The following is a 27,430-nucleotide window of genomic DNA, read 5'->3' on the forward strand; positions in this document are numbered from 1 at the left end:
ACAGAATAAAGATGGTCAAGTGCACCCTTCGGACATTGGCCCACCCCTCCTGACGATGGGAGGAAAATCAAGAGTGGCACACTGGCTTGATGAACGCTAACAGCAAAGGGACCTGAAAGCTAGGAGACAACAGGGATGTGCTGAAAGAGGGAGGAGAAGACATCTAACCAAAAGACAAGAATAAATGCAAAGCCATTCCCTCTCTATCTTCTCATAAAGTATCTCTATAATCTAACAGAGGAAGAAAGTAACGAAGTAAAGGCCTTTTTAAAGGCTCTTGTGATGAAAAGAGAAAGAAACATTCTTCTTAGCAAGCTTACGAAAACAAGTATGAAACTAGGTTAGTGTTTGTGTGTATGTTATGTCTGGGGAATAAGATTCATAAAAATTCTGGGCCGTGGCCGGGCATAGTGGCTCATGCCTGTCATCCCAGTATTTTGGGAGGCTGAGGCGGGTGGATCACTTGAGGTCAGGCGTTCAAGACCAGCCTGGCCAACATGGTGAAACCCCATCTCTACTAAAATATAAAAATTAGCCAGGTGTGGTGGTGGGTGCCTGTAATCCCAGCTACCTAGGAGACTGAGGCAGGAGAATCACTTGAATCCAGGAGGCGGAGGTTACAGTGAGCTGAGATTGCACCACTGCAGTCCAGCCTGGGCAACACAGCAAGGTTCCCTCTCGAAAAAACAAAAATAAAAACAAAACACAACAAAAAAACCTGGACCTTACCCCACAAGACATTCAATCCAATAGATCTTTCCTAAAGGTTTACTTCTGTGGCAAGACACCAGGCTAAGTGCAGGGGAGGAAAAAAATGTGAGTATGTATTAAATAATAGCCCCTGACTGGAAGCACTGCCCATCTAATCAGAGTTCATATACAAAGCAATGTGTAAAACAGCCCTGAACTTGGGATCAAGAAGATTAATTCCTAGCTCAGGCACTTTGTAGTTGTAACTTTGAAACCTTGGTTTCTTTAAATGTAGAAACAACAGGCTGTATTAGAAAATTTCTAACAATTACATTCATTTTGAAAGAAATGATCGAGTAGTAAATATACACTAAGTAGATAAATTAGAAAATGCACAAAGTTAAAACAGAAGAAAAAAAATCACCATAATCTTACTACTCATATAATTACTGATGTCTTTTGATGTCTACTGATGTCTTTTGATTATAAACTAGTTTATAATCTTTTACTTAAAAATCATAAAGATATTTTCATGTCCATAAAAATACTTCCATAATATGATGAATAATAACCATATGATATTCTGTTATATAAATATTTCATATTTTAATCAACCCTTTATTTTAAAAATACTGCTCGAAGGAGTAGCCTTTTAACTAAATCTCTCCATGTATACTTGAATACTTTCCTACAAGAGATTCCTTGAAGTTGAACTGTTAGGTCAAAGACATGCACATTTTGAAAACAAAACAAAAAAAACAAACCCCAATATATTACCTAATTATACTCCACAAAGAATGGATCGATCTTATAGTATTACCAGCAGTGTAAGCAGGAACCCACGTTCCATTTTCTCATCAATAGTAGGTATGTATCATAAGTTTGAAACTTGTCATTTTGAAAGGGTAAAATACCGTCTTGTTTTATTGTTTTAATTTTCATTAATTTGATCAATGGATGGTAAACATTTTTCATATGTCTGTGGCCATTTATATCTATCTATCCCTTTAAGAATCCTTTAAGAATGTCCTGTATACCTTTGTCCCGTCTTTCTACTGCTGTATTCTTTTTTCTTCTTGAGAAAGCTCCTCTTAGAGCATTTTGTTTGCTAAGGGTATTACTCCTGGCCAGGTGCAGTGGGCTTATACCTGTAATCCCAGCACTTTGGGAGGCCTGACGCTTGAAGTCAGGAAATCAAGACCAGCCTGGGCAACAAGGCAAAACCCTGTCTCTACTAAAAATACAAAAATTAGCTGGATGTGGTGATGTGTGCCTGTAGTCCCAGCTACTCAGGAGGCTGAGGCAGGAGAATCACTTGAACCCGGGAGGTGGAGATTGCAGTAAGCTGAGAGTGCACCACTGTATTCTAGCCTGGGTGACAGAGCAAGATGTCTCAAAAAAAAAAAAAAAAGAAGTATTACTCTTTTATGGATAAATCTCTTCCATTCCAAGTTACCGTTCATTTAAAAATTCTATGATGTTTTTTCTTTTTGACCTGCATAATTTTAAAGTTTCCATTATTTAAAAATCTGTTTTATAATGTTTTCCAATTCTGGTATCAAGGTTAAAAATCATTCATTAGCCCATGATTATATAATCTATATGCTTCTAATTCATCTATATGCTTCTGTACAATTAGATTTTAGTTTTCTACAATGGAAAAATAAAAATATGAAAATTTTGAATCTAGTTCCTACAAAATGACAAATTCATAAATGTGGACATGAACAGCTTTGTAACATTTCACTTTCTTTTTTTTTGAGATGGAGTCTGGCTCTGTCGCTCAGGCTGGAGTGCAGTGACACGATCTCGGCTCGCTGCAAGCTCCGCCTCCCAGGTTCACGCCATTCTCCTGCCTCAGCCTCCTGAGTAGCTGGGACTACAGGCGCCTGCCACCGCGCCCGGCTAATTTTTTGTATTTTTAGTAGAGACGGGGTTTCACCGTGTTAGCCAGGATGGTCTCGATCTCCTGACCTCGTGATCCGCCCGCCTCGGCCTCCCAAAGTACTGGGATTACAGGCGTGAGCCACCGTGCCCGGCCCGGAGTTTCACTTTCAACAGAAACTTCACTTCTACTTAATAGAGAAAAGGCCTTCTGGCAGGCCCTTCCTGCCTTTCTTATACACCAACCCCTACCATCCAAACACATTTTCCCACTGGCCTGTCTCAGTAGAAAAAGTGGCCCATTCTTGAGCAGTGATCCTCTGGATTTCCTTAGGCCCCCTGGGACTATCACTCGGCTCCCACACCGCAGATGGCTCCTTCTCAAGTGGCTCTTTCAGTTTGTAAATATTCTTGTCATTCCTCTCGTTATAAAGATCTTCTCTATACCCTGTGTTTTCCACTAGTTACCGCCTAGGCTTTTCTCTCCTTTAAATTCCAGCTTCTAAAGAGAGTAAGACTATTCTTACAGTCTTTTTCCCTTTGGGCTGGAGACAATCTGATTTATGCTTCCGGGTTTCTCCATCAAAACTATCTTCTCCAAGGTTGCAAATGGCCTCCTGGTTACAGATCCCAAATGGGACTTAAATGGGACTTGTCAGTCCTTGTTTCTCTCTGGTATTTGTCCTTGCTGACCATGCTTTCCTGTTGACAATATAGCACAACTTTCCATTGGTTTTCCCCTTACCTCTATTAGAGTGACTTTTTGGCCTGCTTGCTCGTTCTTCCTCACCTGTGTTTCCATTATGTGTCCTTGGTCCTCATGGCTCTGTTCTTTGCTCATTTCAGAACTATAGGAGGGAAAGATCAGAAACAAGGAGCCAGTAAAAGAGAGCTGAGGTAAAGGCTCAGATGAAGCTTTGATCTAGGGACGTGGCAGTGGAAATAAAAATGGGGATAAATGTGAGGATATGACAGAGAAAAACATCCGGCAGAACTAACAAGTATACACGGGGGTGAGAGACAGGGAGCTGCTTAAAATAATGTAAACAGACAAACCTTTGGCTGGTTGAGCTCCTTTTTAGCCATGATAAAAGGACAAGAATAAAATAAATGTCAAAATCTTAAACTATTATCTGTGGACTTACAGAATAAAATAAATTTCATCTGTCTCAGAAAAATATTAGATGCCTGGGAAAAATCGGAAAGTTCTATCAACTTAGGTGGAAACACACACACACACACACACACACACACACACACACACACACACGTAAAAGTACAGGACATTCATTAATGACAAGAAAAGAAATGAAGGAAGTTTATATATAAGAAAGCTGTAACATCCTGATCTGTGGAATGAGCAATGTAGATTTCCAAATGATTCAATGGCAACAGCAAAATATAAAACAAATGTTTTGTGGATGAGTGTGTAGTAATGCACTTTATATTAGGAGAAAGAAAACACAAAAACAATGAAAAAAAAAGGAAAACAAGAATGGAAGAGAGTATCTTCTCTCTAAGTTGTCTAGGAATGGTGAGAAACACCACAGAGGAGCTTGAAAAAGATGCAAGAATTTCAAAATCAGGTATTAAATAGGATTGAATAGAGATTCTTGTGAACCAAATGATATTTCCCTCAAATTCATATGTTGACACCTGAACTCCTAATGTAACTGTATTTGGAGACAGGGGCTTCTAGGGAGATAACTAAGGTTAAATGGAGTCAGAAGAGTGCGGCTCTAATCTAATAAGACTAGTATCCTCAGAAGACAAGAAAGATGAAAAGCGTGCTCTTTTTGCATAGAGAAGAGGCCACGTGAGGATACAACGAGAAGGCAGACATCTTCAAGCCAGGAAGAGAGGCCTCAATGGAAACCAATCCTGCTGGCACCTTGATCTTGGGACTTCTAGCCCCCAGAACTGTGTGAAAATAAGTTTCTGTAGTTTAAGCAATGAAGTCTGTGGTATTCTCTGTGGCACCCTGAATAGACTAACAAAGAAATGTATAAGTAAGTGAAATGAAGTCAGATGACTGAGAATGAAAAGGTCAGAAATTACAAACAAGAAACGACAGTAAATTTAGATACAATGATAAAAGAACAAAGGAAAGGTTAAGTTCTGGAAAAAAACACTGATAACACACAATTTTAATCTTTCTGAAGTGTGCCCTTTTGGCCTTATTTCCAAGGAATCTATATTCTATACTGATAAGGTGAATAAGGGAAGCAAGCCAAAGATAATACAGCAGAGACAATGATACAATGGACTGTGGCAAACCGGAGAATGGATGACTCATCTAAAGGAGGCAGTCCATCTCAGCTCATTGATGGATGTCATCAAAGAATGTAGAGCTGAGGTCCAGAACTCCAGATTATTTTCAAGAAGTCAGAAATCTGCATTTCTTTTAGGTGAAACGTTTAAATATCTGGACACACACACACACACACACACACACACACACACACGAGACCCCATGCATACTTGCTGGTCTGAGGGTATCCCAGGCACTGCCATACTTTTGTGCCTTAGCTCCTGACTTCTAGGCCCTATTCTTCTTGTTTACTCCATCGTGTCTATATGGTCTTAAATGCTGTCTTCCTCTTTGGCTTTCTCTGACCACTAAAGCCCATTCTAGGAAGATCAGACTGTAGTGATCCTCTTTCTTCTTTTATCTCTCACAATCTATACACAATCTATCAAAAAGCTACCTTGAAAATACATAGAACATCTAGACCTTTGCTTGTAGCCCAGATAGAGTAGGAGGAACTAGATTTACCTCTCGTCTAAAACAACAACAACAAAACCTGAACAAAACACATGAAACAACAACTTTCAAGATACTGAGCCACAGACAATGAAGATCCGCAAAGGTTCCCCTCAAGTATCCAGCAGAGAACTGATGTGTGCACACATCTGGGAAAATTACTTGAGGTCCCGAACAGTGTTTATTCCTACTAGCAATGAACAGAACTGTCCCCGAGGAAGCCCAGACACTGGCTTTACTAGACAAAGACTTACAATCCGTAATTAAAAATGTGTTCAAAGAACTAAAGGAAACATGTCTAAAGAACTAATGTATGAGCAATGTCTCACTAAATAGAGAATATGAATAAAGAAATAGAAATTACACAAGGAGAAAGTAATACTAAATCTACACAGACTATTTCAGAAAATTGAAGAGGTGAGAATTCTTCCCAACTTGTTCCATGAAGCCAGAATTATCTCCTTATCAAAATCAGCTTAAGATGTTACGAAAAAAAAATTACAGACTCATATTTCTCATGAACGAAATGCAAGAAGTTCTAAAGGAAATTTTAGCAAATCAAATTCAACAATTTATAAAAAGGATAACACGCCACTAAGTAGAGTTTCTCTCAGGAACGCGAAGTTGGTTTAACATTTGAATATGGCCGGGCGCGGTGGCTCACGCCTGTAATCCCAGCACTTTGGGAGGCTGAGACGGGCGGATCACGAGGTCAGGAGATCGAGACCATCCTGGCTAACCCGGTGAAACCCCGTCTCTACTAAAAAATACAAAAAACTAGCCGGGCGAGGTGGTGGGCGTCTGTAGTCCCAGCTACTCCGGAGGCTGAGGCAGGAGAATGGCGTGAACCCGGGAGGCGGAGCTTGCAGTGAGCTGAGATCCGGCCACTGCACTCCAGCCTGGGTGACAGAGCGAGATTCCGTCTCAAAAAACAAACAAACAAACAAACAAAAAAAACAAAAAAAAAATTTGAAAATCAGTGTAATTCACCATATTAAGAAATTTAAAAACAAAAGCCATAGATTACTTAACCAATGCAAAAACACATTTGAGAAATCAAACATCTATTCCTGACAAAAACTCTTAGGAAAGGGAAACTACCTAATAAAGGGCATTTATAAAAAACCTGGAATAACATCATACTTCATGGTAAAAGAGCAAATGCTTTCCTATTCATTTCCCACATGATCAGGAACAAGACAAGAATGTCTATTCTCACTAGTTTTATTTAACACTGTATTAGAGGTTCTACCCAATGTAACAGGGTGAAAAAAAAAATTAAAGTCACCCAGATTGTGAAGAAAGAAAACTGTTTTATATTTGCATGATTGTCTACATAGACTATCTCGTGGAATCTACTAAAAGCTATTACAACAAACAAGTGAGTTTAGTAGCGTGGCATAAAACAAGATCGACAAACAATCATCGGTAGTATTTCTATAAACTAGTGACAAATACCTGTAAATTGAAACTTAAAAACAATACCATTTACATAAGAAATATGTAGGAATAAATCAACCAAAGACCTATACACTGTATATCCAAGACCTACACATTGAAAACAAAAAAACATTACCAAGAGAAAATAAAGAAGTTGTAAATAAATGCAAAGATATATCATGTTAATGACTCAGATGATTGAATATTGTTAAAATGTCAATTCTCCCCAAATTAATATCTGGATTAAATGCAATATCAATTGGAATATACTATAGAAATTCATAAGCTAATTCTAAAATTCATGTGGAAATGGAAAGAACCCTAAATATTAAATAGCCAAACCAACTTTGAAAAGGACAAAGTTGGAGGACTAATATTATCTGATTTCAAGACATACTACAAAACTACTCAGTAATTAAAATAATGTGGTAGTAGCATAAAGATGGAGAAATAGAAAAATAATTGGCTGGGTGTTTTGGTTCATGCCTGCAATTCCAGCACTTGGGGAGGCTGAGGCAGGTGGATCACTTGAGGCCAGGAGTTTGAGATCAGCCTAGCCAACATAGTGAAACCCTATCTCTACTAAAAATACAATAAATTAGCTGGGTGTTGTGGTGTGCACCTGTAATCCCAGCTACTCAGGAGGCTGAGGCAGGAGAATCACCTGAACCCGGGAGGTGGAGGTTGCAGTGAGCTGAGATTGCACCACTGCACTCCAGCCCGGGTGACAGTGTGAGACTCCGTCTCATTAAAAAACAAAAAACAAACCCAAATTAGCTTGTGTAGTGGTGTACGCCTATTAATCCAGCTACTCGGGTGGCTGAGGCAAGAGAATTGCTTGAACCCTGGAGGCAGAGGTTTCAGTGAGCCAAGATCATGCCATTGCACTCCAGCTTGGATGACAAAGGGAGATTCTGCCTCAAACCAACCAACCAACCAACCAACACTCCCCAAAAAAACCCAAAAGAAAAACAGAAAAATAACAGATAGACCATAAACAGACCCACATATATATTAAGAGCTGATTTTCAACAAACGTGCAAAGGCCATTCAGTTGAGACAGAGTTTTTTTTCAGCAAATGATGGTGGAACAACTGGATATCCAAGTGCAAAAAAAAAAAGAAAAAAGAAAAAAGAAAAAAAGCAAACTCTGATCCAAAACTCCCATCACATATCACACACACAAACTAACTGAAAACAGTTCATAGTCTTAAATAAAAAATTATAAAACTTCTACAAGAAAATATAAGAGAAAACTTCAGTGGCTTTGGGTTGGCAGAGGTTTCTTAGATATTATACTAAAGCATGATTTGTAAAAGAAAAAATTTGATACATGGGACTTCAACAAAGTAAAAAAGTTTGCTCTTCAAAAGTCACTGCTAAAAGAATAAAAAGGCAAAACAGAGATTAGGAAAAATATCTGAAAATCACATAGTTGACAAAAGAACATATTTAGAATATATAAATAACTCTTAAAACTTAATAAAACAAACAACCTAATACAAATGAGTAAAAGATTTGAACAGAAATTTCACCAAAGAAGATGTATGCATGGAAGGTAAGCACATTAAAGGATGCTTAACATCATTAGTTGTTGGGGATATGCAAAATCAAACCACAACGATATATCTCTACATGTATTAGAACGGCTAAATTAGAAGGACTGACCACATGAAATATTGGTGAGGAAGCAGAACTCATACATGTTGGTAGATGGTAGGACTGTAAAATGGTACAATCATATGGAAAACAATTTGGCAGTTTCTTAAAAAGTTAAGCATAAGCAAACTATATAATCCAGCCGTTCTACTCCTAGGTGTCACCCAAGAAAAATGAAAGCATAACCTTCTTCAATGCCTCTTTCAGTGATACGATGTTAAACAAAAAACCCTCCTATGTTCATAAAAAAACTTGTACATAAATGTTGATATTAGCTTTATTTGTAGTAGCCACAAAAACTTGTACATAAATGTTGACATTAGCTTTATTTGTAGTAGCCGCAAAGTGGAAATGATTCAAAGGTCCATCAACAAAAGTACATGAATAAACAAACTGTGGTACTTAAAACTCTAGACAGTAAGAGAAAGTAGATCAGTGATTATCTGGGGATGTGGCTCAGGGAAGGGAAGAAAGATGTAGGAGGGCAAAATTACAAAAGGGCATCAGAAGTCTTGGAGAGATGGTATGCTCATTACCTTAATTGTAGTGATGGTTCATGGGTATTTACCCATGTCAAAACTTACACCATTTATTTTATTTTATTTCATTTTATTTTTTTGAGATGGAGTCTCACTCTGTCTTCCGGGCTGGAGTGCAGTGGCACGATCTCGGCTCACTGCAATTTCCACCTCCCGGGTTCAAGCGATTCTCCTGCCTCAGCCTCCTGAGTAGTTGGAATTACAGGCGCCCGCCACCATGCCTGGCTAATTTTTTTGTATTTTTTGTAGAGACGGGGTTTCACCATGTTGGTCAGGCTGGTCTCAAACGCCTGATCTCAGATGATCCATCTGCCTCAGCCTCCCAAAGTGCTGGGATTACAGGTGTGAGCCACTGCGCCTGGCTGCAATTTATTTTATATCAAGTGTATCTCTCTATAAATTAGAAATATATGGCCGGGTGTGGTGGCTCACACCTGTAATCCCAGCACTTTGGGAGGCCTAGGCAGGTGGATCACAAGGTCACGAGTTTGAGACCAGCCTGGCCAAGATGGTGAAACCCCGTCTCTACTAAAATACAAAAATTAGCCAGGCATGGTGGTGTGCACCTGTAGTCCCAGCTACTTAGGGGGCTGAGGTCAGAGGATCACTTGAGCCTGGGAGATCGAGGCTGCAGTGAGCCATGCACTCTAGCCTGGGTGGCAGAGCAAGACCTTGTCTCAAGGAAAAAAAAAAAAAAAAAAATATATATATATATATATACACACACACACACACACACACACACACATACATGTATACACAAAATCTGACCTCTTCTCACTGACTTCATTGCTCCCACTTTTTTCCAAGGTACCACCACCAAGTCTCACCTGGATAATTTCAATATTAACTGGTCTCTCTGATTCAACCTTTGTCCATTAACGTCTATTCTTATCTTAAATGTCAGAGGGATTCTGTTAAATTGTATAAGTCACTTCCTGTGTTTAATGGCTTCCTGCTTCACTTGATGTAAAAGCCAGAAGTCTTACAATAGTATATAAGGTCTTGTTACTGTCTCTGATTTTATCCAATCTCTCCCACTTGCTTACTCTACTCTAAAAACCCTAATTTCCTTACTTTTCTTTGAGGGTAACAGGTATGCTTCTGCTTCAGGGCCCGCTGCACTTGTCTTCTACATACTCACATTACTCAATTCCCTGCCTCCTTCCACTTTTCTCAGGCCTTCTCTCACGCCCCAATTTATAACTGCAACCTTCATGTCTTCTCTCCTTTCCCCTACCCATGCTTTATTTTTCTCCATAGTGTAGCATACATCTGGTATAATTAGACATTTCACTTATTTTGCATGAAGGTAAATAAAATGTTAGCTCCTTATAGCAGGGATTTTTTTTTATCTGTTTACTGCTGTATCCTCAGTGCCTAGAATACTGTGTGTGACATCAAGGGTGCTCAGCAAATCTATATTTAGCAAATGACTGTATTATGTGTCTGTCTTCCTGGCCACATTGGGCACTTCCACAATGTACAAGCTGTGTATCGTATCATTCATCACTGCATTTCAGTGCCTAGCATAGCACCTAGATCAGAGAGCAGATGATCACATTTTCCCAATTGGACTGATGCTCACTAATGAACCACTGACACCTTGAAAGGCTGATCCTGATCCTTCCTCTTCATGGCAGTAGCATCAAGGTCTAGGACAAGAGCCAGTTCTTGATACAGACAAATAATGTTTGCTCAGGCTCATGCAAAATGCTGGGCAAACACAGCAAGACATGTCTCCTAGCCCCACCTTCCAATCATCAGATGCCCTCAAAACACTCACATTGCATTCTTCTAAAGCCAAAATCTCTATCCTGTTTTTCTCTCCTACTGCAATTCCTCAACTCCACGTCACTAATCAATCAGTCTCCTCCCACTCTCTCCCCTCTCTTCATAGTCCTATGCTCCTTTAGACTAGTTCTTTCCCACATCACATCCAAATACCCTCCCATAAGCAGGACAAAAGCTCAGTTGAAGCCTTACCTTCATCTAGAGGCCTTCTCTAGCTATGCATACTCCTCCTGCCTTCTCATTCAGCTCTCTTCTGTAATTACAATTTGCATCACATCATTTTGCATCTAATTATATTATTGGTTGCCTTTTAAATGCTTCTTATTTCCATTTCCTCATCTGACCTATAACGCTTCTTTAGTATCTCTCAATGCATCTAGCTCACTGCTGAGCACACTGTGAGGTCACACACATGACAAGAAATGGCTTCAATTTCAGAAACTAGGAGTGGGATGAGGGTAAAAACAGGCAGAAAAGTGGCGAGTAGCAGGATTATTTTAGGAAAAAAAAAGTGGACTATAAACTACCTCCTTATAAAAAGAAACAGAAATGAAAGAGCCTAGAATGGTTATTATAAAGATGGAAAAAACATACAGTGAAGTGATAATCCTATCACTTGGATTTGACATTTATAAGGAATTTGACATTATACTTGGAATCGACATTTATAGCTGCACTAGATTAAGAAGAGATTTCATTCATTGAGTTCAGATTCAGGGTTTATAAATAAAAGACTTTAATATGATTAACTATATGAATTAACTTCTCTCTGAACAAAGCTGTTAATGAAATAAAGGATGCTATGTTAAAAAAACCCAACAAAATTCAATATAGGCTATATTAGTAACTATGGAACATTAATACTACTTGTTAAGGAGGACAACATATTTATAGCAGCCTCATTGCCAACTCTGACTGAGGCAGCAGATCATATATGAAGAACAACATGGGGCATGCGGTATAAAAGGTAGAAGTTTAAGATTTTCAGGAAAATACTTTTGTTAAATTAACCTATAGAAGTTTCTTCTTGATACCTTAAAAAAGAGAATGTAGCTTTACTAAAATGTGTATAAATTGCTTGCACAGAAGTGACTGACATTTCTAAAAAAAAAAAAAAGAAATTCAAGTGGAAAGTAATAAGAGGCTGTCTATGTGGCTCATTTACATATATTGGTCAACCAACTAATAAGCAAATGTTACAAACTGAAAGCCAGGGCTGCAAAGAAACAAAAAATTAGCCTCTGTCCATTTACTTGGGTACAAGAAACTCATTTAGGTAAATCAAAGAAATGACTTCTTTGTACTTGCTGGGATCTAGTGTTTCCACCATCAACTCGCCTACAGTTTTCAAGTCATGAGAAATCTATCTTAATTCATCCTTACTTCTAAGAAATTGTAAGTAGGGAAAGTCCAAAAGCTTTAGATGAATTTGGGCATTTAGACATATCTGAACTTCTCATGAAAATTTTTATTTTCAGAAGCATCTTCAAAAAGAGAAGCTGAGGTATCCTGACATCCTTTAGAAGCTGAGATGTTTGTGAGGTTTTATTGAACTTTAATCTGGAGGGCATGACATGGATCTCTGTATCTTGTGAAAACTGGTACAAAATGTAGACCGAGTGAGGTGTATGTAGCAGACATTTTTTCATTTGCATAATATTAAGTAAAAAGTTCTAACAATTTTTATGAATTTTTATGTGCAAAGACACCAAGAGCACTGTTCCCATGATGTGTTAAACATGGTCATTTTTTTTTTTTGGTTGTTGAAACAGTCTGTCCTTATTGTTTCTAGTGTATTTTGTTGTTGAGTATAAGCTCCTTAGTGTCAGTGACTGTTTATCCACTATTATGTAAAATTTTAATTGTCCAGAGACTGGAACTAAAAACATAATCTGACAGATAACAGAAAAACAGGAAACTATAAAACCTGGGATGTGTGCTTGAACCATATAACAGGCAGAGGGACGGCGTAAGAAGAACCACAGACTGAAATCAGGGGACCCATGTTGTGCGACTGGGTCTCCATATACCACATGCAGGGATCCGAGACAAGTCATAGCCTTTTAGATCTTGTTTCTCCATTTGAAAAACAAGAGTCAGAATACTGATCTGCCCCTCTTCCAGGGATACTATGAGAATCAAATGTAATAACACGAGTGAATGTGCTCTGAAGCTATACAGGGCTATAAATAGTTATATGATTGGTTTTTTTCTCTCGAAAAGAAAGAAAACTTACAACAAAATGATACCTTACCATGGAGTCTGTGAATACTAAATCTAGCTAAAAAGAAAATCAACAACAACAACAAGAAGCTAGTAGTCTGTGAATCTGGAGATTTTAGGTTGTGGTTCAAGCGCTAACAAATACGCCCTGTGAAATTTGTACAAGGCCTTTCCCTTTAGTTTTCTTAACTATAAAACAGAGGGATTATAGAAAAAATTTCTAAGGTATCTTCCAGATCATGATTTTGTGACTCTTAAAAATTACATTTGTCTTTCATCTACTGTCTTGTGAAATGCTGCATGATTTTATTAGACAATTCCTGTAAATAACTGTCATCTGAATCAGAATTTTTGTACTGGAAGAGACATATTATTCGTCAAATTGCCAAAGCATAGAGCAGGATTAACTTGAACAAATATTTTCCCCAAGGAAACTCAGCAAGGATTGTCTGTGTGCACGTCTGAGTAAGCAAGCACCCAGCAATGTATGTGGGGGTGGTGGTGATGGGATGGGAAGGTATGATAGCTAAGCTGTTTAAGGCTGTTACACTCCTGTTATATTTTGTTAGTAATGTAATTTGAATATAAAGTTTGGACACAATGTTAGGCCCAAAAGATAATCTAAAATGATAAAAATTGAGAAATATTTTGGGAACATTTTGATGTAAAAATTTTTTTTGAGGTAAAAGAGTGACTTTTTATGTGCATATTAAGTGACACAGCAAGTACTAATTAAAAATATAACAACTTTCTAGAGTTCTTTTAAAATAAATACTTCAAAATAAATTACTCAAATACATTAAGCATTTATAGAAAATATATAAAGACAAAGTTCTGCTTATTAGCTTTTTTCTTTTTTCTTTTCTTTTTTCTTTTTTTTTTGAGAGGGAGTCTCGCTCTAGTCGCCCGGGCTGGAGTGCAGTGTCTGGATCTCAGCTCACTGCAAGCTCCGCCTCCTGGGTTTACGCCATTCTCCTGCCTCAGCCTCCCGAGTAGCTGGGATTACAGGCGCCCGCCAACTCACCCGGCTATTTTTTTGTATTTTTTAGTAGAGACGGTGTTTCACCTTGTTAGCCAGGATGGTCTCGATCTCCTGACCTCGTGATCCACCTGTCTCGGCCTCCCAAAGTGCTGGGATTATAGGCTTGAGCCACCGTGCCCGGCCAGCTTTTTTCTTAATGCTTCAAAAAAGGCATTCATAATTTTACTTTTAGCACATTATTGTTTTCAGTTAATGTTATTTCAAAATAGTACTCAAATGACAAAATAGGTCTTCTAAAGTTTTGTGTGATACTAGTTTAATAGGATTCTTATAACTTCGTAATAATACACATTCTTAGAGTCCAACTATTAATATATTCATAGTTCAAATGGCCAGGCGCAGTGGCTCATGCTTGTAATCCCAGCACTTTGGGAGGCTGAGGAAGCTGGATCACCTGAGGTCAAGAGTTCAAGACCAGCCTGGCCAACATGGTGAAACCCCGTCTCTACTAAAAACACAAAAATTAGCTGGGCACGATGGCGCGTGCCTGTAATCCCAGCTACTTGGGAGGCTGAGGCAGGAGAATCGCTTGAGTCCAGGAGAGGAGGTGGAGGTTGCAATGAGCCAAGATTGCGCCATTGCACTCCAGCCTGGGAGACAGAGCAAGGCTCCGTCTCAAAAAAAAAAAAAAGAAAAGAAAAAAAAAATTCATAGTTTAAACAAGCTAAACTCCTTTAAAATTAACTATCTGAAATTTAACTTATAGTTTGATAATATTATAAAAATGAGAAATGGAGAAATTGTCCTTAAAAGAAAACCCCAACCATTTATCACTGCAAATCATTTTGAAGAAGTTGCTTACTGTGTCACAGATTCTGAGCCTAGTCTGAAGTCCTGGGACTTGTTCTTATTGATTGATTGCTGTGGAAGAAGAGGAAAAACAAGTAGTAAGTAAAAAATGAGAAAAGACAACACAGTCAACATTCACATGCTGGAAACCCACCAGCTTCCTGAATGGGGAGAGAATATGCCTGTTCTGAACAGGAATGTCTATCAGGACAATATATTTGCTCCCATGAAAAATCAAGGAAGCAGTTCTCCAGAGAGTTTAAGCACTCTTTATAAGTAAAGTCAGCTTTCAGGTATGTGACAAAAAAAAAAAAAAAAAAAAAAAATTCAGTTGTGAATCAGTTTAAATTAATCTCCCAATACAATGTGGTATATTACTTAAGCTCTAAATATATCTTTCAGCCTGTATCTTTTTTTTTTTGAGACGGAGTCTCGCTCTGTCCCCCAGACTGGAGTGCAGTGGCGCGATCTTGGCTCACTGCAAGCTCCGCCTCCCGGGTTCCACGCCATTCTCCTGCCTCAGCCTCCCGAATAGCTGGGACTACAGGCGCCCGCCACAGCGCCTGGCTAATTTTTTGTATTTTTAGTAGAGATGGGGTTTCACCGTGTTAGCCAGGATGGTCTCGATCTCCTGACCTTGTGATCCGCCCGCCTCGGCCTCCCAAAGTGCTGGGATTACAGGCGTGAGCCACTGCGCCTGACCTCAGCCTGTATCTTTCCTTCATATTCTTTACAGTATACTCTATATTTTCAGAGTAATACGCATTGAACTGTATGCAAGATTTTGAATTTGAAAACTCTTTAAATCTACAAAATGTGTTCGGTATATCTTGTTTTATTAATGACACCTTCGTAAGAAAAACAATAAGCACTTTCAAGGGTACCAAATTATAACCTGAATGTTGGATACTTCCTTTAGAATCTGAAACATTAACTTCAAATTATACTGAGGGAAACTGGGTTTGGTATGATATATAGTATTCTATAAATCAACCTAATGTTGCTATAAAATGAATTGCAATATTTTTTAGAGATAATCACATGTTATGGAAAGGATCCATTAAATATTCACAAAGAAAATATGAATTGTTATTATGTTGAAGTTCAATAATATACAAATGAAAGAGATAGGCCATATATTTCTAATTATTTCAGTAATCCAGAAAACATAAAAATAAAATGAAATGAAAGAAAAGGAATACAACCTTCTCTTTCAGTCTTGTTTGAGTAACTGCTTTCCCGGTGTTATCTCTACTGAAGCTTGTTTGGCCTTTTTAGATTTCCTTCTTCACAATCAGATTTCGGCAAGATCATTCTTCAGCAAGATTTGGCACTATCTTTAAACAAGCATTACTTTTCTTACAGATTTCAAGAGGATATTATGCTTTCCTGGACCATAATTATTATTACTGCTAACTGTATAGCTTTAAGTCAAGCATAATAAAAACAAGAATTGAAGAGCAAGGAGACTTTGTGGTAAAAGGTGAGTGTTGTAACAGGTGACCCAATTTGGTAGAACAACAAAAGTACCCATGACATCTTGATTTTTCTCCACCAGTGGAATTGCTCTGACTCAGTTAAAACGTGTTTGGGAAAAAAGTACACATACACGGGAAATCTCAGATTCAACTACTAATTCAGACTGCCCTCATCCAATAGAGCAACAAGCAAAGAAAATCATCAAAACCTCAGAAAGCACCATCATAACAGAAATTATCCTGTTTCTTTCTAGACTTGTGAAATAAATTCTAAACACAGCAATCAAATTAAATGTGAAATGTTTTACTCTTTTCTATTTTTTAGAGATGGGGTCATGCTTTGCTGCTCAGGGTGGAGTACAGTGGTATGATCATAGCTCACTGCAGCCTTGAACTCCTGGGCTCAAGCAATCCTCCCATCTCAGCCTTCTCAGTTGCTGGGATTACAGATGTGCACTTCCATGTCCAGCTATTCTTTACAAGATCTCGGCATCATTTTTATCTCTTTGCCCATGGCAAGACCAGTATCTTACCATTAATATAGGTATATATGAAACTTGATAAAACTTTTCAAAAAATAACATAAGGGCTCTAATCAGAAATTCTCATCAATTTGAACCTATTCCAGAGGATGAGAGAAGTCACACTGAACTATATATCAGTGTTAAGCCAATGCTACTTTTAATTATTTTTTGTTATCCTGAAAAATGAGTAACAATATGTTGCCATGCGCAGGTCTTGCCAATTCTAAGTTTGTTCATGTGAAATGGATGCTGTGACGTCCTCAGAAAGTTTGTCTTAGGTATGTTAAACATTGTCCCTGCCATCCTTCCTACTGCGTATTCCTATCACTGGGATACCCAAATCCTTTTTAACGATGCAGAGGCAGGTTAGCCTGTGGTCAAATTATGTGACTCCTAAGTTAATAAGGGGTCCACATTACAAAGTTTTAAAACTTACTTGAAAAGGACACAACTAGGACCAATATTTCACTTCTAAACACCTTTACTCATTCTTTGGTCTCAGCAGCAGCACGTCAGATGGGGCAGAAGTGGGGGAGGAAGGAGGTGTCTCTGTGAGCTGTTTTGTTTTATTTTACCTTTAAACGAAAAAGCCCCCAAGGCTGGTGTGCAATCAGCCTGCAAATACCCTCACCGTCGGCAAGGCCAAGGAACGTGACTGCCCTTCTTTCCATACACACTTCTCAGACATTGTCTTATGACTTTGTTTCCTCTTCATGGATATCGTTGACTTAGAGAGGAAGGGATGAACACAGGAAAATGAGCAAAGCAAAAGTGATGAGTGAAAGGACCCGAATCTAGAGATCCTTGCTTTCCAAACCCTCACGACTTGTTAGTGATGCTTTTAAATTTAAATGCAATGAGAGTTAACATAAAATAAATGATTAATGGAATGATGAAACGCTTCCACTGATTATGTGGAAATTTATAAGGAAGAAAACAACTCATAGATAGCTTTGTAAAAAAGAAATGGGCTATGCAAACAATTCCCCCAAATATTTTTATAAACTTAAAGAATGAATATAAAATTAGGTTAATGTTCAATCAATGTACGTTGCATCTAGCGCACAAGACTTAAATAAGGCAAATTTATGGTATAGTTCTATTTTTACATGCTGCTTATATACCTCACTATAGATATACCTTTTCCATATAATTTCATAGTTTGTTTAGATCTACTTTGTAGGGATTTTTTAAAAAAGGATGCAAGAGAGGAAAAACAACTAGTGTGGTTCAGTTCTTGCCTTGGTTCTGTCATTAACTCTATGTGGCCTGAGTAAACCACTTAGCCTCTCTTGGGGTCTTTTTTTTTCACTTGAAAGTGGGTGGGGGTTCAAAATAAAAACATAAGCATCATAGCACCATTCTCTTATTTTACAGACCAGGAAGTGGAGGCCCAGAGTTACCAAGGACACAGAAGTAGTGTGAAGTTTATACTAGTGTTTTTCCAACTGATTTAAGGGCAAAACTATTTTCAATACAATTTTATTTGAAAGGCTCAGGTGTAAATATGTGAAATAAGAATTACTCTGGGTGAAACTAGGTTTGCATGGCCTGGCACCCCCTGCTTCCCAACCCTATGCCCCCAGATCCCTGAGGAATAGGGCCCTATAGATGGCAGTTTACGAACTACTGGAGTATACAAGCTCTACGCAAGACTAGAAAGGTTTCTTTTATTGCTACAATTCTGTTTCCCGGAGCACAATTTTATGATTTTAAATATTTACATAAGTTTGAGGTTTTCTTTGACTTTTGAATGTATGTATGTATATATTTGTTTATTCACTTACTTTCTAATTTGAGACAGGATCTCGCTCTGTCACTCAGGCTGGAGTGCAGTGGCGTGATCATAGCTCACTGTGGCCTTGACCTCCTGGGCTCAGGCCAACCTGTGGCCTCAGTCTCTTGAGTAGTTGGGACTACAGGTGTATGCCATCATGTCCAATTTTTTTCTTGATTTTTTAGTAGGGATGAGGTTTCACTATATTGTCTGGATTAAACTCCTGGCCTCAAGTGATCCTCCTGCCCCAGCTTCCCAGGGTGCTAGAATTATGGCCATGAGCCACCGTGCCCGGCCTGATTTCAGAATTACTGATAATGTATCTGGTTTACTTGATGTTAAATCCTCTAATTATAATGCTCTTCCTTAAGGGAAAAAATTCTTCTGTATTAAGATGCAGCTTCTAGAAGCATACTGTAACAAAAAATGAAGACCTCTGGGTGTGGTGGCTCACGCCTGTAATCCCAGCACTTTGGGAGGCCAAGGCAGGCAGATCACAAGGTCAGGAGTCCAAGACCAGCCTGGCCAACATGGTGAAATCCCGGTCTCTACTAAAAATGCAAAAATTACCCGGGTGTGGTGGCGGGCACCTGTAATCCCAGTTACTCAGGAGGCTGAGGCAGAAGAATTGCTTGAACCCAGGAGGCGGAGGTTGCAGTGAGCCAAGATTATGCCACTCCACTCCAACCTGGGAGACAGAGTGAGATTCCATCTCCAAAAAGTGAAGACCATCCTGACCACAATTTGTAGTTTTGGATACTAATTGTGCCAATTAAAAACGGTAACAAATACTTATCTGTGGGGCAGCATAATTAGGAGGGTGTTTTGGAAGATAAGGCAAAAATACGTGAGAAAATCTATTTAATCTTTGAGGGGTGAGACCTGGATAAAAACTTATGAGATTTGGACTTTATAGACAAATATGGAGCCAACTAAGATTTATGCACTGGTAAGTCGCATGATTTGTTTTCTATTTTAGGAAAGTATCTTCAGGAGGCAGGTAAAAGATGCAATGAAGACTGAAGAATGGGAGAATGGATACTGTTACCAGCAGAGACCAGAAGGCTGTATACCAGGCAGTGGCTGTTACAAAGAAATATCCTTCCCAAGTTCCTTCCCTTCAGTTCACTCTAAAAAAAATGGCATTCCTTAAGGCCCTGTCTTCTACCCTTTATCACTTTCATTCTTGACACTCCTCTAATTCCCATGGATTCAGATATCAAGTTTTCTTCAGAACATAACAACTTAGCAATGGTTAGTTTTCAGCAAACCAAGTTTAAACACAGCAATTTTTCTGAAAATATACTTGGATCCATAAATTTTAATCAAAACTATCTTGCAAATATGAGTTTTCAGCAAATCTCTCCTGAGCCTCATAGATGTCTGCAAGGTATCTGCAATTGGCTGTTGCAGGTGCTATGAACTTTACATGTCTCAAATGGAAGTCCTTCCTATATTATTACACAGGGAGATGTTTCAATCAGAAAGTCAGATGTCTTTTCCTTCACATGAATTTAGTCATCAATTCCTAGCTCCTTATTATTTTTGGCTTGAATTATTGCAACAGTCGCTTCTGGTCTTATTTCTTTCAGTAGGCTTTTCCCAGTCTTTTCAGAGCTTCTAGAATGAGCTTTTGAAACAACCAATATGATCATGTCATCCCCTTGCTTTAAATACTTTAATGGCTCCTTACTACCTTCAGGATAAAATTCAGCTCCTTAACACGCCAGTCAAGGACCTCCTCAATCCTGTCTACTTGTTCAGGTCCAGCTTTTTCTGCTTTCAACCTTGTATCCTAAGCTGCAGCCATTATGAAACATTTCTGGCCACAGTAGGCTTTTGCACATGCTGTTTCTAATGCCTCAAATGAATCCTTCCGCCTACCCAGCTCCTCTTAAAACCTAATTCATCCACTTCTCACCACACGGCCTCATAGTTTCCCTTCACTGTCCTTTTATTGTTTTTATGTTTCATTTTGTGACTCTTTGATTAAAGTTACTTTCACCGGTTAAACTGTAAGTTCTATAAGTGCAAGGACTATTTTTGTTTTATTGACCATTATACCATCCAGACTCTCTTCTACCACAGTGTATGGAAAACCAGCAGGCACTCAAGTATGTGTTAAATGAATAAATAAAAATTTCAATGCTGGTACGTGAGTGGGGATGGGGACCACTGATTGAATAAGGACCAGAAGAATGTGAGACAGGAAAATGACCAAAAGCACAACTGGAGAGGTCTGCCATAGAAAGGAAAAGCAGTTCCTTCTCTGATACTCGAAAACAGCTGCAGGAGGGTAAAATTACAGAAATACAGAGAAAGCAGGGATGAAAATGTGAGGGGATTCATATTATATGGCCTCTCTTCAAGAAAGCAGAAGACCAAGTCAACTTGGAGTAAGAAATGAGCAGCTTGAGTGAGAAATGTGGACACTGTTTTCTGACCTGCTGCTGTAGAGAATGGGGTAGAGTCAGTAGGGAAGAACAAAAAAGATGACCAAGACCACGGGCCTCGCTGAGGTAGGTAATCACAAATCTCATGAAAAGACAGTGTCAATACAATACTGTAATTTTTAAAAAGCTGATTAAATACCAGAGTAGAAGTGAGACAAATGGGCAACTGGTTGTGCCCCCACCAGTCCTGGGCACTAGTGAAAGAAATGGACCACTAAATGTCCCCCCACCAGGCCTGGGGATTGGTGAGACAAGTGATACACTCCAAGCACTGCTGATACATCTGGCATCATATTGCTAAATAATCCTGCTTTTATTTCCTAGTGGTCTGACAGGTCTGGTTTGAGAAGAATGAAAACTGATTGCAGATAACCACGGAGGCAAGAAGCACCAGAAGGCACCCCCTTTCTTAGAATTCCTGCAAACTGAATGGTCATTTGGGTTACCCACTTCCTCTTTTGGGACTAAACTATTTCCTAATCTCTTATCACTAGGGAATAGTTCTTCCCAAACCAGGTCACCAAAATACCGTGGTGTGTAAGAGGTGGCTGCTTAAAAACGCCTATAGCAATGGGGAAGCGGTAAGAGAGGTAAAAAGAGAAAAGACTCATTAAGTACAAAAAAATTCAAATAAAAGAGTAATAAAAGCAAATTTGTTCCAATATGTTGAAACATCTTTTATTGTATGCATGGCTTGTCTGAATAAAAGACACACTTAAATAAGAAAAAGTTCTTCCCTTTTTATGTACCTAAAGGGGAACCATATTAAAATGAGACACCAATATGACCCATTACTGTGACTGCTAAGTAATTATAAAAATATTAGCATACAGTTGATTTTCCATAGTTTATGAAAAGATTAGCATATGGTTAACTTCTGAAGCAAAGGAAATTAACATTAGTCAAAAGATATCTACATTTAATTATTAGACATTTTATATATACTCATCACTTTGAGTTTCACAAAGTTGGATATATCTTTATGTAACATTCTTGTTTTTAAGTAGGGTAGTCTATAGCTCATATATCACTACTCATATACTTCAGTTAATGGAATAATGGAAGCAAAATTTCATTACAGGATCTTAAAATGAAAAGTGTTTTATTTTACACTTGTGTTTTTTCCTTTAATTACAATATTCATATTGTAATTTATACATATTATATATAAAAATTAAAATAGAGCAGTGGTTCTCAACTGGAGAGTAAGGAGTGATTTTGACTCCCAGGGAAATCTGGCCATGTCTGAAAGACATTTTTGATTGTCACAAGTGGGAAGAGGTGTGTCTGGCATCTAGTGGACAGAGGACAATGGCACTAACCATGTTATAATGCACAACATATTCCCAACGACAAAGAACTATCCAGCCCCAAATGCCAATAGTGCCGAGGTTGAGAAACCCTAGAATAGCATGGTTGACAAAACAAGAGGACAGCAGAGTTAGGGTGACAGAGAATAACATCTTTCACATTTTAGATCTGTAACAGACTTTTAGAGGGATGTTACTGATATTTAGGCTAACCTTTCATTTTTTTTTTTTGTGACACAGAGTCCTGCTCTATTGCCCAGACTTGAGTGCAGTGGCACGATCACTGCTCACTGCAGCCTCATCCTCTCAGGCTGAAGCAATCCTCCCACCTCAGCCTCCCAAGTAGCTGGGACTACAGATGCAGGGTACCATGCCTGGATAATTTTTGTATGTTTTGTAGAGATGGGGTTTCACCATGTTGCCCAGGCCGGTCTCAAACTCCTGAGCTCAAGTGATCCATCCACCTTGGCCTCCCAAAATGCTGGGATTAAAAGCATGAGCCACTGTGCCCTGCTGAACCTTTGAAAAACATCATGAAGAGTAAATATGTTACTTGATAAAAACAACCCTTAGAATTTGAGAATTTACAGTATTCTCTAAGTTTTAATGGAAGATCTGTGTAAGAAAAAATGAGATGTGGGCCGGGCGCGGTGGCTCAAGCCTGTAATCCCAGCACTTTGGGAGGCCGAGACGGGCGGATCACGAGGTCAGGAGATCGAGACCATCCTGGCTAACCTGGTGAAACCCCGTCTCTACTAAAAATACAAAAAACTAGCCGGGCGAGGCGGCGGGCGCCTGTAGTCCCAGCTACTCGGGAGGCTGAGGCAGGAGAATGGCGTGAACCCGGGAGGCGGAGCTTGCAGTGAGCTGAGATCCGGCCACTGCACTCCAGCCTGGGCGACAGAGTGAGACTCCGTCTCAAAAAAAAAAAGAAAAAATGAGATGTGGCAGAGGCTGAGCTCAGAGACTCAAACCAACTAAATAAGGAGTGGGTTGCTAAACAGAAAAGCAATTCACCCCTAGATTATTCTGTGAAACTTTCAATTAACGAGAATTTAGGAAGATATTGAGGAAATGACACATTCCCTAAACCTTGTTTTGAAGTGAAACTACAGGGGGATTCTCTCACGTTCCCTTCATTTCAGAACCACTGGCAATTCTCTAGGTCCTGCCTTCAGACTGGATACACTGAGAAGATAAGCAGCCTGCAGGGTCTCACCTTGTAGAGAGTTAAGAGGGTCCTGGAAACATGGAGAGCACCTGCCCAAAGTGGCAAGAAACAGGGCTGTTGTGGGGGAAGAGACAAAGCAGGGGCTGAGGTACACATGTCAAACACAATGGCAGAGGCACAGGAGTAAAAGAAGCAGTCAAACGAGTTGCCAGACTTCAAGAGAATCAAGGCCTTATAAGTTCCTCTCCGAGTAGGAGAGAGTTCCTATTAATTTCTGGAGGCTTTGAGAGTCCTCTGTGTGGGTCATTTTGGGACTCTACTGTTGGGAGTGGAATCTGTGGGTGTGAGGTAAACATAACTCACACAGGCTTTGCTGTTACATCATTGGGATACCATCCACCTTCTTTATGGGACACTTATCTCTCTAGACTCCACAATAATACATATTGCAGCACTATTCACAATAGCAAAGACTTGGAATCAACCCAAATGTCCATCAGTGACAGATTGGATTAAGAAAATGTGGCACATATACACCATGGAATACTATGCAGCCATAAAAAAGGATGAGTTTGTGTCCTTTGTAGGGACATGGATGCAGCTGGAAACCATCATTCTTAGCAAACTATCACAAGAACAGAAAACCAAACACCGCATGTTCTCACTCGTAGGTGGGAACTGAACAATGAGATCACTTGGACTCGGGAAGGGGAACATCACACACCGGGGCCTATCATGGGGAGGGGGGAGGGGGGAGGGATTGCATTGGGAGTTATACCTGATGTAAATGACGAGTTGATGGGTGCAGCACAGCAAGATGGCACAAGTATACATATGTAGCAAACCTGCACGTTGTGCACATGTACCCTACAACTTGAAGTTTAATAATAATAAATAAATTAAAAAAAAAAAAAAAAAGACTAGAAAAAAAAAAATCTAGAATAAAAAACAAAAAACAAACAAACAAAAAAAAAACAAATGCAAATAACATTTATATGAAATTAATACTTTTTTCTCAAAACAGGTGTTATAAATTATTGAAACAAATTATGGGGAAAGAAAAAACGTATTAGTGCTATCTGCATTGAAATTCTTCATGGGACACAAATAAGCACTTCAGTGTTTTTTTTTTTTTTTTGAGACGGAGTTTCGCTCTTATTGCCCAGGCTGGAGTGCAGTGGTGCGATCTCAGCTCACCGTAACCTCTGCCTCCTGGGATCAAGTGATTCTCCTGCCTCAGCCTCCCAAGTAGCTGGGATTACAGGCGTGGGCCACTACGCCCAGCTAATTTTGTATTTTTAGTAGAGACAGGGTTTCTCCATGTTGGTCAGGCTGGTCTTGAACTCCTGACCTCAGGTGATCCACCTGCCTTTGCCTCCCAAACGGCTGGGATTACAGGCGTGAGCCACCGTGCCTGGCCGCATTTTAGTTTTAACTTACTTATAAGGTAAGATTTCAGGTCAGTTTCATCACTATCCTTGATATATACAAAGTTAGTTTTGATTCAGTTCTCTTCAGATAAAGAAAGAAAACTTCAAATATTACAAAAAGTTTAAAGCAAATCCAAGCATAAATTAATTTTATTAAATATAATAGAGATAAATCACGGTATTTTCTTTGATGAGCAGAATTACTAAAGTAAAAAAATACAAATTGATATTATTCTTTAGCAGTAGAAAAGAAGCAACAATTACGACCATATTTCCAAAGATTTAGTGTATATTAACTAACTACTGGCTATTTGGAAAAACTGTTTCACCGTAACAAAAATCAGCACTGTCTATTATAAATTTGTTGTTGGACTTAACATAATAATAAATCATATTATTCCTATGATTAACAATAATTCAGATTCATTCCTGGTACAGGGATCAATAAATGGAAAAAATTTTTCTCTATAAAGTGATATTTGAAAATAGTGTTATACAGCACAATTATTAGATACTTTGAAGACTAAGAAGAACACATGCACATTGAGGGCAATCTACTTATTGCCTACCATTTTTCTGAGAGGCTGACAGATTCACCATTAAAAATACAAAAAATTAGCCGGGTGTGGTGGTGGGCGCCTGTAATCCCAGCTACTCCGGAGGTTGAGGCAGAGAACTGCTTAAACCTGGAGGGGCGGAGGTTGTCGTGAGCCAAGATTGCGCCACTGTACTTCAGCCTGGGCGACAGAGCGAGACTTCGTCTCAAAAAAAAAAAAAAAAAAAATATTTTTGCGTGTGTGTTTGGCTGGAAGAGGAACTACCATGAAGTTATCTAATGCTTTTGTGTTCTCTGTTCTTGTTTTGAACTAGGCAAGAAAGCAGCTGTTCCTGAACATAACTAGAGTATACATTTTGGTTTAGAAAAGTCTATCCTTTGGAATTAAGCTAGCATGCTCTTATTGACTCTACATGCTTAATGAAATAATGAAAATTATTAACACACTCCTCTGCTCACGTGAAGATTAGCTATAATAGATATTTTTATAATTATATTGAATAGCAAAACCAATAACTATTATTCATTTAATGAATTTTTAGAGAAGAATATAAGTAAAAATAACAGTAATTTCTCCACAGTTTCAAAAATAATCTAACATTTCTGTGCCTACTTTTTACTGTACATCTAGTATTTATATAAAAACATACTTGACTGTATTAATGTTGAAACACTAATAGAAGGTAAACAGTACTTTCTTGCTTTGGGTTTCGTTTTTTAGAAATAACAAAGAAAAAAATAAAATAGGATTTTCAGGAGTTAAAAAAACAGATTTTAGGAATTAAAAAAAGAAAACTGGGTATTTTGGTACCTAAAAATGGTTAAAAAATAGGATTGTCTCTGCTAATAAGAAAAGAGGCCAGGAGTGATGGCTCACACTTGTAATTGCAGCACTTTGGGAGGCCGAGGCGGGCAGATCACTCGAGGCTAGGAGTTTGAGATGAGCCTGGCCAACATGATGAAATCCCATCTCTACTAAAAGTACAAACATTAGCAGAGCGTGGTGGCCCACACTTGTAGTCTGAGCTACTCAGGAGGCTGAGGCAGGAGAATCACTTGAACCAGGGAGGTGGAGGTTGCAGTGAGCTGGGATCCCGCCACTGCACTCCAACATGGGTGACAGGGCGAGAGTCCATCTCAAAAAAAAAAAAAAAAAGATGTTAAGATATATTGAAAAAAGAAAAAGCAGAATCTTAAGTATGACCCTAGTTTCATAAACATAAAGAATAGACAAAGACATCTATTTATATATGGAAGAACATTTTTGTAAGCACACGCAAGAAACAGAATGAGCATGAATACTAGCAGAAGACTCATTTTTCATTTTATACTATACTAGTTAAATTTTTAAAATTATGAACATATATTATTTTATACAGTAGAACAACTCTAATAATTAAAAAAAATTTAGCAGTAACTTTCCTCCCCAAATAAATGGATCATACAGGTTAATACTTAGGCTAGCAAAAAGGCTAAAAAACAAAAAAAAAGTCCCAATATACAAAAAATAGAACAAAGTTTGTCAGCACTACTTGTTTTCAAAGCTTCTGAGTTTCTCTCCTTCCTGATAGCGCCTATATTCTCTTTTCTATTAGAGGCAATTTGTAGCACATCTTGGTAAAAACGTTCTGGAATGAACTTGGAGGAAAACATTACCCTGCTCCCACTCTCCTGTGGTATAAGTTGTTACTGATTTGTTCTGGGATGATTAATTCATCTCATCCCCTCCTCCTCCAGCAAAGAGCCAGCAACAAATGCTGCCATCACCCACTAACATTTCAATGAACCAGATGAAATGCTAGAAGGTACCTGGCACAATTAGCAACAGAGCAGGTGTGTTCCACTTGGAAGAACATGTAAGATGCAGCAGCTGCCAAGCTATTAAGAGGTATAATTTTACTTCTTAC

The 27,430-nt window shown here is 38.7% G+C and overlaps 1 protein-coding gene across 12 annotated transcripts in view; it reads right to left on the reverse strand.

The window, feature by feature from the left end:
- The window catches only part of AHI1 (Abelson helper integration site 1), a 223,168-nt gene that overhangs the window by 3,404 nt on the left and 192,334 nt on the right, over positions 1-27,430 (reverse strand). For 5 of the 12 annotated variants that reach the window (XM_073022494.1, XM_008006939.3, XM_073022491.1 and 2 more), the window contains 2 exons: positions 14,838-14,896; positions 3,320-3,422 (listed from right to left, as the gene is read on the reverse strand). The exons of 2 other annotated variants lie outside the window; for them this stretch is intronic. In XM_073022494.1, coding sequence (XP_072878595.1) covers positions 3,320-3,422; positions 14,838-14,896 — 162 coding nt within the window. Of the gene's footprint in view, positions 1-3,319; positions 3,423-10,962; positions 11,024-14,837; positions 14,897-27,430 lie in introns of those variants that run through there. 5 more of the 12 variants (XM_073022493.1, XM_038000853.2, XM_038000855.2 and 2 more) reach the window with 5 other exon arrangements.

This window comes from Chlorocebus sabaeus, chromosome 13, assembly GCF_047675955.1.
Source record: "Chlorocebus sabaeus isolate Y175 chromosome 13, mChlSab1.0.hap1, whole genome shotgun sequence".
In the NCBI taxonomy this organism is placed as follows: domain Eukaryota; kingdom Metazoa; phylum Chordata; class Mammalia; order Primates; family Cercopithecidae; genus Chlorocebus; species Chlorocebus sabaeus.